Source organism: Balaenoptera physalus (assembly GCF_965194825.1).
Source record: "Balaenoptera physalus genome assembly, chromosome: 15".
Lineage (NCBI taxonomy): Eukaryota > Metazoa > Chordata > Mammalia > Artiodactyla > Balaenopteridae > Balaenoptera > Balaenoptera physalus.
Genome location: NC_138894.1, coordinates 52,769,804 through 52,785,052, shown reverse-complemented (window position 1 = coordinate 52,785,052; position 15,249 = coordinate 52,769,804). Strand labels below are relative to the sequence as shown.

General features: G+C 41.1%; 1 protein-coding gene across 3 annotated transcripts in view; it reads right to left on the bottom strand.

Moving 5' to 3' along the window:
• PSME4 (proteasome activator subunit 4) overlaps window positions 1–3,092 on the bottom strand; it is a 101,717-nt gene extending 98,625 nt beyond the window's left edge. For 2 of the 3 annotated variants that reach the window (XM_082426232.1, XM_082426233.1), the window contains exon 1: window positions 2,823–3,092. In XM_082426232.1, the coding sequence (XP_082282358.1) occupies window positions 2,823–3,064 (242 nt within the window). In that variant the 5' untranslated portion in view covers window positions 3,065–3,092. The remainder of the gene's footprint in view (window positions 1–2,822) is intronic. The other variant, XM_082426231.1, reaches the window with a different exon arrangement.
• Between the last annotated feature and the right edge of the window lie 12,157 nt (window positions 3,093–15,249).

Here is a 15,249-nt window from a genome sequence, read left to right as displayed (position 1 = left end):
AATCTCACTTCAACAGGCAGTATTAATACTTTAAGCTCTCTGTACAAGAGAGCTTGTATTATATCACAGGGCCAATTTTTAAAGTACACAGAAATAACCTTTCTTCACAGAGATCTGCTAAACAGACCTGTAAGTCTTGAGATAGATTAAAAGATAATTATAACCATCAAAATGAGATAAAAAGTTAAAAAAAACGGGGGGGGGGGGTGGTTTCTTGAGTATCTCCTAAACCAGAACTCTACCCAGTCCTGTGACACCCAAATTAGGGATGTATACTTCTGGTCAGGGATCCAGGCCCAGTGTCTCTGAACAGCATTTACACACTGGTCTTCTTCAGGAATGCACTTAATCTGTGCAACTATTTCCAGCAGTTTACAAATTTATCAAACAGTGCTTGGAGAAAGATACACACTGGCTTATTTGAGGCTCTACAGGATAAAAAATAAAATCATAAAATGCCAGAGCAGGAGTGTTTCTCAGGAATTATTTAGTCCAACTTCCTCATTTCTCTCACAAGTATACTGAAACACATGATTAAAGTAACTTGCCCACGGTCACAGAGCTAGTGGGAGAAATTAGATTTTATTTTCATTACTACTTTCCATTCTTCTACAAAGTACTAAGTATGATCACTACTAAGGTAACAGAGCTATCATCACGTTTTGGCATCATTTAGATGTAAACTTGTGCAACACACACAAGGCTTAAAAACAACAAGCACAACTATAAACAGGTCACCTTAGCATGACTTAGGAGAAAAAATACACCCAAGATCACAACATGTCCCACCAAGTTCAAAATGTCTCATAGCGTAATCCCAAGAATCAGCTTGCAGCATTTAACCACGGTTCCAAAATAAAATTCTATCTGATAGCATTTCTTGCTGGTTACTTAGATATAAATGGTTTGACGTTCATAGGTTATAAAGCTGTGTAACTGCAATCTTGCCCTAATCACCAAGGACTGTCTCCACTGTATTTTTAGCCCTTTCTAGGTAAAGATACTTATACCTAAAAGCCAAAAATAATAAACCTCCAGGTGTTAATTTGCCAAGCTTAGTTACAATAAAAAGGTCAGAAAACAGTGCTTAACTATGCCTGTGTAGATTCTCCATTAATAAATCCAAACCAGATATGCATTCACACACTGGTTTATTTATATATTGTGCATCTAAAAGGAGCTGTTTGTGTCCCCCAAAATGGTTATTTCCTGAAAAATCTAATCTAAGTGATTAAAATGAGGAATTACTGGAACTGACAAGGTAACTTTATTTTTACTGTGCCCAAGTAACACAAAAACCTAGGAGGCTCACTTGAAAAAATTGTGTGAATTTTAATAATTTATAAAACATTCTTCTGTTTTAACCAAAAGTGGTTCTTCTCCCTGTTGCACTTCTTTTTTCCCCAAGTCTCCTATGGATCCTAACACCACAAACTTCTTCAAGCTCTAACCGAGAGGAGAGCTGTTAACCTTGACATAAATATGGTCACTCTTTGAAAAGGGCAAATTAAGCATTTGGGTTTTGCTCTTTAATTAAAAAGGTAATTAGTGCTACCACCAGCGACAACTGGAGATGAGAAATTTGTCAGAGGCTCCCTAATAATTGGCAGATAAGAATCATCCTGTGAGGAAATGTAGAAAAGGCGACTGCATTACAAAACCCTGAGTCATCACCCAGTTCACTCAGCAGATTTGGGTAAACATTAGATAAGTGATTTATGTCTTGTGTGTTCAGCCACCCATACCGACATGCATGCATATACAATGTTACCAGATTTTATGTATAGCCAACCAAACAAGATACAGCAAAATTCTCTTTTAAAAAAGTTCTCTGACACAGTGAAGATGCCCATCTAGCAAGTATGTCTCTAACCTTTCCCCCAACTGTACTTTACTCGGTTTCCCCTGATTTCAGTGGCACTGTAGTTTGCAGCCAGTTTATACCAAAAAAAAAAAAAAAAGGTAACAAAAGAAGAATAGAACAACTGAGATTGATTTAGGTAATCTATATTCATCTGAGCAGCTCAAAAATTAACACAAGCCCGATACTAATAACGCCCAGAACAACTTGACAGCTTCCTTCTCTATTTTCCTTAGTATGGCACATTTCCAAAGGAAATGTCATAAAAGGAGCAACATACACTTTCCCGAGGTTCTAAGACTCAACAGTCTCAACATTAACGTCTAGTACACAGCCCAAGAATGCGCTGAGGGCTGATTTTAAAAGTCTTTTCAATCAAACCCACAAAGACTGAGAAGGCCCAAAAAAGCAGAACCTAGAAGTTCCCTACGGCCTCCTTCCCATTCAGAAAGTTACTAGACGCGAACTGAGGGATAGGAAGAGGCAGGGACCGTAAGGGAAGAAAAAACTGGAGTCAACACCAGGAAAAGTCAAGAGTTGTTCGCCCAAAGACGAATCCTCTCTGCTCCCTCCCGCCACCGGCAAAGGTCCAAGGAGGACCCCTGGGGGACCGCTCCTCTCTTTCCCTGCGGGTCCAGTGCCCTCACGCTCCCCCTGGCCCCGAATGTCGGAAGGCAAGAACCCGAAACCTTGGGGAGAAGCAGCTGCGAAGGACACAGAGGGCTGGTGAGAACCAGGGAGATCCCGTAAGAAAAGTGGCAGGGAGGAAGCTTGAGTGCTTCCCAAGCTTCGGTCGCGACCCTGGGATTACTGCACAGAAACGATCAGCCCGAACCGGGGCAGAGTTGAGGGTCCAGCGGTCCGGTGTGGACAAAGAGCCTCCCCCCCCCCCAACCCCCCGCGGACGCCTTCACACCGAGCCTTTGCGTCCGGCCCATCCTGCAGGCCCCGGTACACTTACGTGGAGAGTTTCCTGGTCCAGAAGAGGCCCCCGGGCCACAGCTCTTGGAGCTGCACTGCCCGGCCCAGGTTGCTTTTGATCTGGGCCAGCTGCAAGTCGGACTCTGCGTCCAGCCGCTCGGCGTAGGGCAGCAGCTTGTTGTAGACGATCTCCTTCTGCGGGACGAAGCCTCGCGGGTCCGGACCGGGGCGCCCGCCCGGCTCCAAGGGATCCCCGCCGCCCGCCCTTTCGGCCGGCTCCATGAGACCAGGACACCCCCCACAACCCCCTCCCACCCTAGCCCTCCCCGGCCCCCACCCCTCTCCGGGCTCCGCCTCCTCCGCGTCGTCGTCGCCCTCGGCCCTATCGCTGGGCCCCCTCCCCTGGCCGGCGCGCTGCTGGCCCCGCGCGGTTCCCGGTTCGTTGGCGGCTGCAGCAGCCGCTCCGCCCGCCCCGCACCAGCTCGGCTGGTGACGCTGCAGCCGCCGGGCCTGGAGGTTCCGGACGAGCCTCAAGTCACTTCCGGGGCGGGGCGGGGCGGGGCGACGACGTCGGAGGAGACGGCGACGGCGACAGCGACCCTGGGTGCCGCGCCTTCCTTGCAGTGGGCCGGGCTCGGAGCCCCCACCCCGAGGTCCCACCGGCCGAGCTCGAGGGTGTCCCACCGGAAACGCGAGGCCGAATTCCAAGCTATTGTCCTTCCTTGCGTGGGGTCGCGCGCTCCTTGCGTCTGCCCTCGGGAGCGTGTGGTCGCCGTAGCCTCGGACCAGGCGCTCCACGTAGTCCCCCATGCCAAGTTCATGGAAAAACCTAGGTACTCTGTCCATCCCACTTGTTGCTGATAGATTTTTTACTGTGTCCCCTTTAAGCCCCCGTCTTTCTGGCATTCTCCTGGCCGCCCTCATTCCAAAGAAAGGGATTCAACAAATTCATTCAACAAATATTAATTGAACTACTGTCTGTCAGACACTCCTTTTAGGCCCTTGAGATGGAAAATTTAAGAGCACCTGGTTTCTGCCCTCCTTGGACTTAACAGCCGCATGGAGCTATTGACTAGGGAATAAGCAATTACAAGACAACACTGCTCTTAATTGCTAGATAAGTACAGGATGCTTTGGGAACACCTAAAGAGGACTTCAAACTGGAGGGGTGTCAGGTAGTTTCCTAGAAATGATGCATAAAGTTGAGCTTAAGGATTGAGTGCAAATTTTGTTAGGAAAAGAAGAGAGGGGAAGGTATATTTCAGCTGAGGGAGAGCTCAGGCTGCAAGCACGCACTCTAGGAATTCAAAGTTCAGAATGACTGAAGATTGCAGAGAGGGGAGTGAAGAATCGAGACCGAGAAGGACATGCTAGGAAGTTTTTAGAGCTTTATCTTAAAGGCAACAGGAAGCGGAAAAATTAAGCATAGCAGTGGCATGATATAATTTACACTTCTGAAGAATCACTCTGGCTTTGTGTGGAGAATGGATTAGAATAGACAGAATTGGAAACTGGCAGACCCCTTAAGGAAATGTGACATAATGGTGGGCTGCATGTCAGTTGAAATGATTCGAGAGCTGTTTCAGCAAGAATGGCCTGAGCTTGGTAGTTGATTGGATGTGAAGAGTGAAAACAGAGGGAGAAGTCAGGATGATGTCAGATTTCTGGCTTGGGAAACTGACATAGAGAACACAGCAGAAACAGCTATGGAGGCAGAATGCCTAAGGGATGGGAAAATATTTTCATGTATGGATCCGTACGAGGGTCATCTAAAAATGGATATGGTTTAGCATATAGGTGGATTGGAGGGAATGAGATATAGAGTACTGTTAAAAGATAAACGGAGGCATATTAAAATTTTTAAGAGTTTATTTGAGCAAAAATGTATTGGAATTGGGCAACACCAAACCAGAAGTGGTTAGGAGCACCAACAGGAGCCAGGGGAAAGACTTAAATAAAGAAGGTGCAGAAGCAAAGAAAGGAAATTATTTAATTGGCTACAGCTTAAAGCCTAGTTAGCTGTTTGTGATTGGCTGTCCTTAGTGTTTAGATTTCATAATCTTGAGGCATTTACACACTTCGACTTTGGTTTGCTTAAGTAGGCCACCAAAGCATTAGAGCCACCTTAGTTCAATGGCCTCCTTGTTTAATTAGTTTAACAGTATGAAAAGAATAGGGCCCCGAACCAAACTCTAAAAGAACTCCATATTTAGGGATGGATAAAGAAAGAGAGAGACCACAAAGAATACTCACAAGAAGCAGTCTGAGAGGTAGGCGTTCTAGAAAAGTGGGCTTTTTACAAAAGAGTTTTCAGATGGAGGAATTGATTAACTATACCAAAGGTGACTGAGCGGTCAAATGAGATAAGACCAGAGAAGGGATTATTGGAGTTATTGATAAAGCAGATAAGAACAGTTTCAGTGGAGTGTAGGGATGGAAACCAGATTACAGTGACAAAGGATGAGTGGGAAGTAAATAAATAGAGACATTAAAGGTGGACAACATTTTTTGATAGTTTGAGTGGGAAGAACAAGAGAAAAATGTTAGCTGAAATGAAAAGAGGAATTTTTGAAGGTGGGATATGTTATTTATTTATTTATTTATTTATTTATTTATTTATGGCTGCTTTGGGTCTTCTTTGCTGCGCGCGGGCTTTCTCTAGTTGCGGTGAGCGGGGACTACTCTTCATTGCAGTGCGCGGGCTTCTCATTGTGGTGGCTTCTCTTGTGGAGCACGGGCTCTAGGCGCACGGGCTTCAGTAGTTGTGTGAAGGTGGGATATGTTTAAATATTGATGAGAAGGCACCAGTGGAGAGACAGGTTGAAGATATGTGGATGAAGATGACAGAGAGTGGGAGAGAGTGTGGAGTCATTGGCCCTTAGCAGTAAACCATACTCTCCTTCCGTTGTCAGAGGAGGAAAGCAGGGGAGAAGAGATGCAAAAGCAGAAAGGTTTGCAGATGAAGTGCCTGGAAGTTGGAGTTCTTTCTGATGGTTTCTTTTTTTTTTTTTTTTTTCCTGTGAAGCAAGAGAATGAGAATGGTGCAAGGACATGGTGGATAGGAGATTTGAGAAGATTGGAGAAGGTTTAGAATAGTCTCAAAATTCAGAAAACTGATTAGAGAAACAGAATGCTTGGCAGTTAAGGCCAGAAGCATGAATTTACCATCATCTGTCTGTACAACTTAGTGACTTTCTCCAGTAATGTTTAGCAGCCCAGGATTGTATGATGTACAGGCTGATAGGATAGACTGACAAAGAAGCTAGAGAATGTTATGTATGTTAGTGGTAGTGATGGTAGTGGTTTTAGCTACCATTTCTTGAGCACTTCTCTCAGCCTGTGCTTTATCTACATTATCTCATTGAACAAGTGGAGATCATGGAGTTGAGAGTATTTGAAAGAGAATGGTTAACATCTAAATTGGTTGAAGTCTAAGAAGAGAGAAGAGGGCTGACAGAGAGTAAAGAGGTCAGGGGACTCAGATCCTGATGAGGTACAAGAACAACATGAAAGGAGTAGCCTGAGCAAAGGATATGGAAGAACAGGAATGTTTAGATTTAAGATTTCAAAGAAGCAGTTCCAGGTGATCTCAGTTTCCCTGTGAATGGAGGTCTGAACTGGAAAAATCGAAAGAATTGTTGGAGCAAAAGGGATGAAGTCTCTTTCTGTTATTCTATATGAAGTTTAATAGCAAACACTATTCATACCTCTTCAGGGGAGATAGGTGGGAGACCTTAAATTTCTCTGGAAGACCTAGGCTACTCATCATTAGAGACAGTACCCAAAGTCTGGGGTTAATTTTCTCTTCTCAGACCAATTCCCAAGCATTTTTTAATCTCTTACACTCAGGATACTCTGCCAAAGAACAACAACCCAGTAGGCTTTCAGTCAGACCCTGAGGGAGACATTGACTTCTTATCAGACTCCTCTAGGAAACAGACTATAATCACTTTTCTTGGAAGCCCCAGAAAGTGCAATAGCCCTTCATGGAAAATGTTCTGAAGAGAGAGGTTTCTCCTCAAGCTGGAGGAATTGTCAGAGATCATTATCAATCAAATATTTATGTCATTGATATACTTATTGGCCCACTACTTGATAAACCACTTATTAGTAGTGAACAAAAATGACAGGTTGTTAGTTTCATGCCTTCCCCTGCCTTAGTTTTTTCTGTATATGATGTATTTGGGATGGGGGCAGGGTGGGGTGGGGGAGCAGGGAGGTATATTGACAAGTAGATGAATCTCTGTTGTCAGAGCATAATATTTAGAAGTATTTGAATTATATTAGAATGACTAATATAATCAAATCTCTAAACTCCTGTTGTGCTGCAGTTATTGAAGTCACAAGAATATTGGATCTGAGAAATGAGGATTTTTTCCCCCTAGTTCCTATATGATTTTTTTTTTTAATAAATTTATTTATTTATTTTTGGCTGCGTTGGGTCTTCGTTGCTGCGCGCGGGCTTTCTCTAGTTGCCGTGAGCGGGGCAGGGGCCTACTCTTCGTTGCGGTATGTGGGCTTCTCATTGCGGTGGCTTCTCTTGTTGCGGAGCACAGGCTCTAGGCACACAGGCTTCAGTAGTTGTGGCTCGCAGGCTGTAGAGCGCAGGCTCAGTAGTTGTGGTGCACGGGCTTAGTTGCTCCGCGGCTTGTGGGATCTTCCCGGACCAGGGCTCGAACCCGTGTCCCCTGCATTGGCAGGCAGATTCTTAACCACTGCGCCACCAGGGAAGCCCCCCCATATGACTTTTAAGTTTTGAATTTTTCAGCCAAAAACCCTTCTCATCCAGCCATAGTATCCACTTCACCAATTAAACTAGAGTATATTTAGAGCTCAATTTTTAATAAGAAGGAAATCACAGCTAACAGAATGAACTTTTCTGTGATTATTTTACACTTTTTCCCTTTCTTGGGCATTTTGCCATTTCACTACAATGCAGCCAGGTGTAGGCTTCTTTTAATTTATCTTGCAGTGGATTTGTGTTTCTTAAATTTAAGATTCATATCATTCATCAGTCATGCAAAATTTTCAGCTATTTTCACAATTTTTTTTGTTCCTCTTCTCTCCTTGTAGAATTCCCATTAGACATATGTTGTACTTTCTCATTCTAGTCTAGATATTTCTTGATATTTTGCAAGTCTTTGTCTCTCTGCCTCATTCCAGATAACTTTACCATATCTATTTCTAATTCTTAGAATTCTTAGTTCATTTGTATTGATCTGCTGTTTAACTTGTCCATTGAGCTTCTAAGTCCAATGATTATGTTTTTAAGTTTGTAAGTTCTACTAAGTTTTTTTCAAATATCCCTATTCTATTTTTCATTGTGTTTTGTTCTTTACGGTCCCAATGACTTCTTTAATCATTTTAGACATACTTATTTAATTATTTTAGACAATCATATTTAGACATTCTATTATTTCAAATAATGTGCTATGTGTTTGTTGACTTTTGTTCATGATGGATCATTGTGTTTTATAACTTTTTATATTGTGAAGTCATCTTCACATGGCTTTTTTTTCCCTGTGGGCATCCCATTTGACCCAGAGCAATGTCTTTGTTTGCTTGCACCAGGTCCACAGAAATATCATAGGTATAGTACTAACCAATATTTATGTTCATTTTTCAGCTAGTGTAAACTTGGATTTCTATCCTATGCAAGTTACAGGCCTGGGAATTCAACCTATGGAGAGTTGTGTTTTTATGCAATATTTTATCAATACTTCCAACTCCCTTAGGTCCAGGGTTTCAACTTCTATCCTGGAGTAGATACTAAAGCCCAATTCACTTGCTGTTTCCAGATCAAATAACACTACCACAGAGCTGATGCAGAATTAACTAACACGCTTATCACTCTGAATTTCCTTTCCTCTTTGTTTCTAGGAGATATTCCTTTTCTTTGTGTGAGCTCATCTATGGTTATCTCTTGCTTTCATGTTTAACGTAGCATTCCTGTGTAAAAGGATTTCTGGATTAACTCAGTCTGCCATGCTACTGGAACTGGAGACCTTTAAGGAATAAACTTCTAACTCTAAGATATTAGACATCATGGGAGCAAAAGGGAGTGATTATGGGTAATTAAGAGCTTTTTTAGAATCCTCATATCACATAAGTGGCCATTGATGATGTCTATTCATCAAGCTGTAAAAATGAGTGATGATTAAAAAATAATTTACTTTTTATTATTTGTAAAACACCTATTTGATATTTAAAAGCAGAAGGGGTTTTTCAACACAACTGAAGCTCGCTCTTTTTGACAAGCTGTGAATAATGTAGGAGGTCACAGCTTCCCTCATAATCAAATATAGTAAAGAGATGTATTTTTTAACAGTAGTTGAAGAAATTAACAATAGAGTCATTGGAGAGATAATAACTAATGCACAAAGGGGATGTACACTCTTTCCACCTACCCTCAGTTTTTATATGTATAAATAGAACAGGCCTTGTTCATAGGCAGAGAATGGAATTGTCTGCATGAATAATATGAATACCAGCAAGACACTCACATGTTATCAGGTACTTGAAATGCTACCCTTTTCAGTCTTTTACTCTGTACTAAGGAGAATCACTTTTGAAATTTACAGACTCATGAGAGGGATAATATATCAGATCCCTAATTCTCCATAGTGAATTATATATTCAGTAATTCAACAAACATTTATTGAGTGCCTCCTGAGTGCCAAGTGTGAGATCATAAGATGGATGACACAGTACTTGTCCTTAAGGGGTTCACTGTCTAGTGGGGTGACAGACAAGTAAACAGATAAAATTGTAACCAAATGTCATCTGTGGTCTTTCTACCTCTTAAGATCTCTAGAAAAAAGTAATTTAAACTTCCTTCCATAGACTGTGAGAAGTCCAATGCCTCATCCAATAGTTCTGTCAGTTTTGGAGGATGGGGGCTTATGTTTTTATGGTCACTTCCAGCTCTAAACTTTCCTTCTGCTAAACTAGTTCAGTTTACAAAGCTTCTGTTGTCCCTGTTCCAGTACCACTTTAACCCAAACATGGAACCTGGCTTTTTTCCTTACTTTCCACCATTTCCATAAAATAAACCATTCACACAAGGCTTTGTGTGTGTGTGTGTGTGTGTGTGTGTGTGTGTGTGTGTTGCTTGTGTCAATAAAATGGAAACAGGTTCAAGGAGACCAAGGGATTTATATGATAGAAATACAAACAACTTAAAATTTAACATAAAATATTTCCCTAAAAGATGTATTTCTGTGTGGTCCATGACATTATCGAGCTCACTATCTAATGGGGCAGTCAAACATTAAACAACTCATTCTGTAGGTATTTAGTTATACTTTTCTTAGATGCTTTAGTAGAATAAAGGATGCTCTGATTGTATAAAACAGAGGGACCTAGCCTAGACTGGGAGGCCTAGAAAGATTACTTTGAGGAAGTAGTATTAGATGAATGAAGAGTTGGGGAGAAGGATAATAGAAATGATCTGGCTAAGAAAACAGTATGAATGGAAGCTTGAGGTGGGGGAATAACTTGGCTTGAGGAGCTCGGGAAAGACCAGTGTGCTCAGGGAGAGAAAGTAAGAGTGGCAGATGTGGCTGAGAAGGCAAGCAGAGTTAAATCATGTAATGCCTTGTAAGTTGGGTTAAGAATTCTGGAGTTTATCCTAAAAGCTATTTCAGATATACAAATACAGTGCTGCAGGCAGTAACCAAATACTTGGGGGAGCTGAAGGGGTGCTATTAGGGTCTTGAAGTCAACTGGATAGGTATACCCCGGGCAGAGACATCAGTATGTGGAAAGCTGTGGAGTTTTCAGTGGGCCCAGTTAGGCCAGGGAGCATTAAGTACATTGAGGTAGGAGCACAGAAAGTGTGGATAATGGCAAGAGAAGAGGCAAGGCAGAGAATAGGTAACAAATAGTCATGTATCTATGTATGGTGGTATTGATGGTAGTAGTGTTAGCTCATACCTACCCATAGAGACTGGGCTGCCTTTCTGGACTCATAACCTAATTCACTTTTTCAGTTGTTGCTTTGTTTTGTAAATTAATCTTTTTTTTTTTTTTTTTTTTGTGCACAGTGCGGCTTGCAGGATCTTAGTTCCCCGACCAAGGATCGAACCCTGGCCCCTGGCAGTGAGAACGCTGAGTCCTAACCACTGGTCCGCCCTGGAATTCCAGTAAATTAATCTTTTTATTTTGAGATAATTGTAGATTCACATGTAGTTGTAGAAATAATACAGAGAGATCCCTTATACTCTTTACCCAGTTTCCCAAAATTGGTATTATTTGTAGTCCAATATCACAATCAGGATATTTACATTGATACAGTCAAGCAAGATAAGAACATTTCTATCACCACAAGGATCCCTCCTGTTGCCCTTTATGGTCACATTCACTTTCCTGACCCCTCCCATGTCCCTAATACCTGGAAAATTACTAATCTGTTCTTTATATAATTTTATCATTTCAAGACGGTTATATAAATGGAATCATACAGGATGTAGCTTTGTGGGATTGGCTCTTTTCTCTCACCATAATTCCATAAAGATTCATCCAAGTTGTTGTGTGTACCAATAGTTTGTTCCCTTTTATTGCTGAATAGCATTCCATGGTATAGATGTACCATAGTTTGTTTAGCCATTCACCGTTGAAGGACATCTGGGTTGTTTTTGCCTATTCCAAATAAAGCTGCTATGAACGTTCATCTACAGGTTTTTGTGTGAACATAAGCTTTAATTTCTCTGGGATAAATGCCCAGGAGTGCAATTGCTGGGTCATGCTGTGTTGCATGTTTAGTTTTAAAACTAAAAAACTACCCAACTGTTTTCCAGAGTGGCTGTACCATATTACATTCTCACCAGCAATATATGAGTAATCCAGTTTCTCTGCATCCTTTCTAACATTTGATGTTGTTACTGTTTATTTTAACCATTCTGATTAGTGTGAATGATATCTCATTATGGATTTAGTTTGCATTTACCTTATGGCTAATATTGTTAATCATGTTTTCATGTGCTCATGTGCTTATGAGCTACCTGAATGTCTTCTTTAGTGAAATCTCTGCTCATGTTTTTTGCCTGCTTTCTAATTGGATTGCTTGGGTTTTTACTGTTGAGTTTTGAGCATTCTTTATGTATTCCAGTTGCTACTCCTTCATCAGATATGTGGCTTGCAAATATTTTCTCCTTGTTTGTAGCTTGTCTTTTCATCCTCTTAATAGGGTATTTTGCAGAGTAAAAGTTTTTAATTTTAATTTTGATGAGGTCCAATTTGTCAATTTTTCCTTTCATGGGTCAAACTTCTGGTGTCAAATCTAAGAACTCTGCCTAGTCCTAGAGTCAAAGATTTTTTTTCTATAAGTTTTATAGTTTTATGTTTTGCATGTAAGTCCATGATCCATTTTGAATTAACTTTTGTGTGAGGTGTGACATTTAGGTCAAAGTTAATATTTTTGCCTATGAATGTCCAATTAATTCAGTTTTAAATAACACCACTTGAAGGCCGCCAAGAACCCAGTCATTTCATTTCATAGTCTTTACTCAAACATGCTGTGGAAAGGCGTATACTGGCACCATCCACTCTTGTGATCCACTGTGAGCCAATACTTGTATGAAAAGACATATCTCTCAAGAAAAAAGAGAAAATTTTATGGACAGTTCTTTTTTTTTTTTTTTTTAATTTTTGTCTGCGTTGCGTCTTTGTTGCTGTGCTCGGGCTTTCTCTAGTTGCGGCGAGCAGGGGCTACTCTTCATTGCGGTGCGCAGGCTTCTCATTGCAGTGGCTTCTCTTCTTGTGGAGCATGGGCTCTAGGCATGCAGGCTTCAGTAGTTGTGGCACTTGGGCTCAGTAGTTGTCACTCACGGGCTCTAGAGCACAGGCTCAGTAGTTGTGGCACACGGGGTCAGTAGTTGTGCCTCGCGGGCTTAGTTGTTCCGCGGCATGTGGGATCTTCCCAGACCAGGGCTCGAACCCGTGTCCCCTGCATTGGCAGGCGGATTCTTAACCACTGTGCCACCAGGGAAGTATGGACAGTTCTTAAGTCCATAATTAGTAATACAAAGAATGCATTTGACTAATTCTGCTAGAATATGGTCCTGCTAAAAATACACCCAATTTACTTTATTCAGAACACTTAAAGTAATGGGCATCTGTAATTGTCTTTGACTACTCAGCATCTGAACCCAGTTGCTAGATTTGGGAAATCCCCCGTGTGTAGGTCTGGGTGAGAAGTAAGCTCCTACCTCTAACTTCAGAAGCCTAAGGAGTCACCCTCTAATCACTCCCCTGACAACCTTGTGATCCAGGTTTGGTCACCAGGTACTTTGCATCTTGAGCAAGTAGTGCCAAGATGAGGGGATGATGGATGATATTGGATCTGTGGTAGCTATGGCATAGGCAGTCTGGCATTCATGGCTGTGTTATCAGGAGCAGTGGTTGCCTACAGTGACCACTGTGTCAAATAGAAGATATGGCGTACATTGGTGGTGGCAGCAGCATCTTAATCAGACTGTTTCGCTACCCTGACTCCCTTGATTCTGACCTCTTGTCTGATAATGTTTCTTATCATTTCTCATCAAGTCTGTGAGTTACCTGATACTTTCCAATAAATTTACCTTCAATTTAAGTTAGCCAGAGATGGTTACTGACAATAAAGAACCCTAGCTGATACTTTTAGCAAATGAGACTAAGGCAGTGGTCTCCCACCCCCAGAGTTTCTGATTCAGTAGGTGTAAAGTGAGGCCTGAGAATCTGTACTCTAACAAATTCCCAGATGATGCTGATGGTCAAATGACCACACAATCTTCATCAAGTTTGGTGTGATCTTATTTTTCTCTCAAACACCTGCTGATTAGTGTTTCATTGTTTGAATATACCACAATGTTCTTATCCATTCATCAGATGATGGACATTTCAGTTATTTCCAGTTTCTGGCTATTACAAATAAAGCTGCTGTGAATGTTAATATACAAGTCTTTGTATGGACATATATTTCCTTTCCTTTGGGGTAAATACCTGGGAGTTGAATGGCTGGATCATATGGTAGGTATATGTATAACTTTTTAAGAAACTGCAAGCTGTTTTCCAATGTAGTTATGCCATTTTACATTTTTGCCAACAGTGTATGATCAGTCTTTTTAACTTTAGCCTTTCTAGTAGGTATGTAGTAATGTCCCGTTGTGCTTCCAATTTGCATTTTCCTAATGACTAATAATGATGAGCATCTTTTTGAGTGCTAATTTAGCATCCATATATCTTTTTTGGTGAAGCATCTATTAAAATATTTTGTCCCCTTTTGGGGGCCTTGTTTTCTCATTATTGAGTTTTGAGAGTTCTCTATGTATTCTGGGGATAAATCCTGTACCATATATGTGATTTGCAAATCTTTTCTTCCAGTCTGTGGCCCTTTTTTTCCTTCATTCTCTTCATAGGCAGAGAGTCATTTTTGCAAAAATTATCAACAGCCTCATCAATTTTCCTAATGACCTCCCTTAACTGTTTGATATTCAAATGATTCCTTCTGGAAACACATTCCTTTTCTATTTTCTCTGCTTCTACTGTTAACCGGTATGATTGCAGAGCCTCAGTTGCCAACAGCATTGTATGTGATTTGAAGAATTCTCTAATATCACTTTCATAAACTTCATGAAATCTTGTACCTATTGCAAAATCTGTGGTTAAATTCTTTTTGATTCATATGATTTGGATTTGTTTGGTAGATATTTTCGGATGTTTACCATAATCTCAAAGTTCAAACCAATGAGGATGTCAACTGAAGGGCCACTGAATGAGATAGAGTGGGGAAAATAAGCACTAGTGTTTTGTATGGAAAAATATTTAAGTAGGGACTCATTTTATAAATTATCAAGTTCATTAGAGAACATTTTAGTGTTATATGACTTTTGCTTCCATATGCCACCACAGATTTGTGTAACAAATACTCAAAAACAAGGCCCTGAAAGAAAAGACCCCTTCCTCTCTTAATATTTTATCTCACATCTTGATCCCCTCTTCCCCCCTCATTCTGCTCCAGGTTCTCTGACCTTCTCTCAGTTCCTTGATCAAGCCAAGCTTTTTCACAATGCAAGAGAACCTACTCTTTCTTCTAATCTAATAAGTGGGCCAAGAATTTAGATTTACTCTAAGTGCAGTAGAAATCTATAGACAAGTTTTTAATCAGGAAAGTAACATCATTTGATTTAAACTTTCCAAGTATGTCTCTGACTCTGAATAGAGTCAGATTATTCACAGATAAGAATGGGAATAAGGAGATGAATTAGGAGGCTATTTCAGCAGTCCAGTGAGAGATGATGATGGCTTGTATCAGGGTGAGAAAATGAGAAATGGTCAGATTTGAGAAATATCAATATTTTGGAGGTAGAACTAATGAGATTTGGTGATAGAATGTGGTGTGAGAGAAAGGAAAGAGTCACAGATGACTCCAAAATTTCTGCCTTTAATAGCATGTATGGTAGGGTCATTCATTAAGATGGGAAAAACAG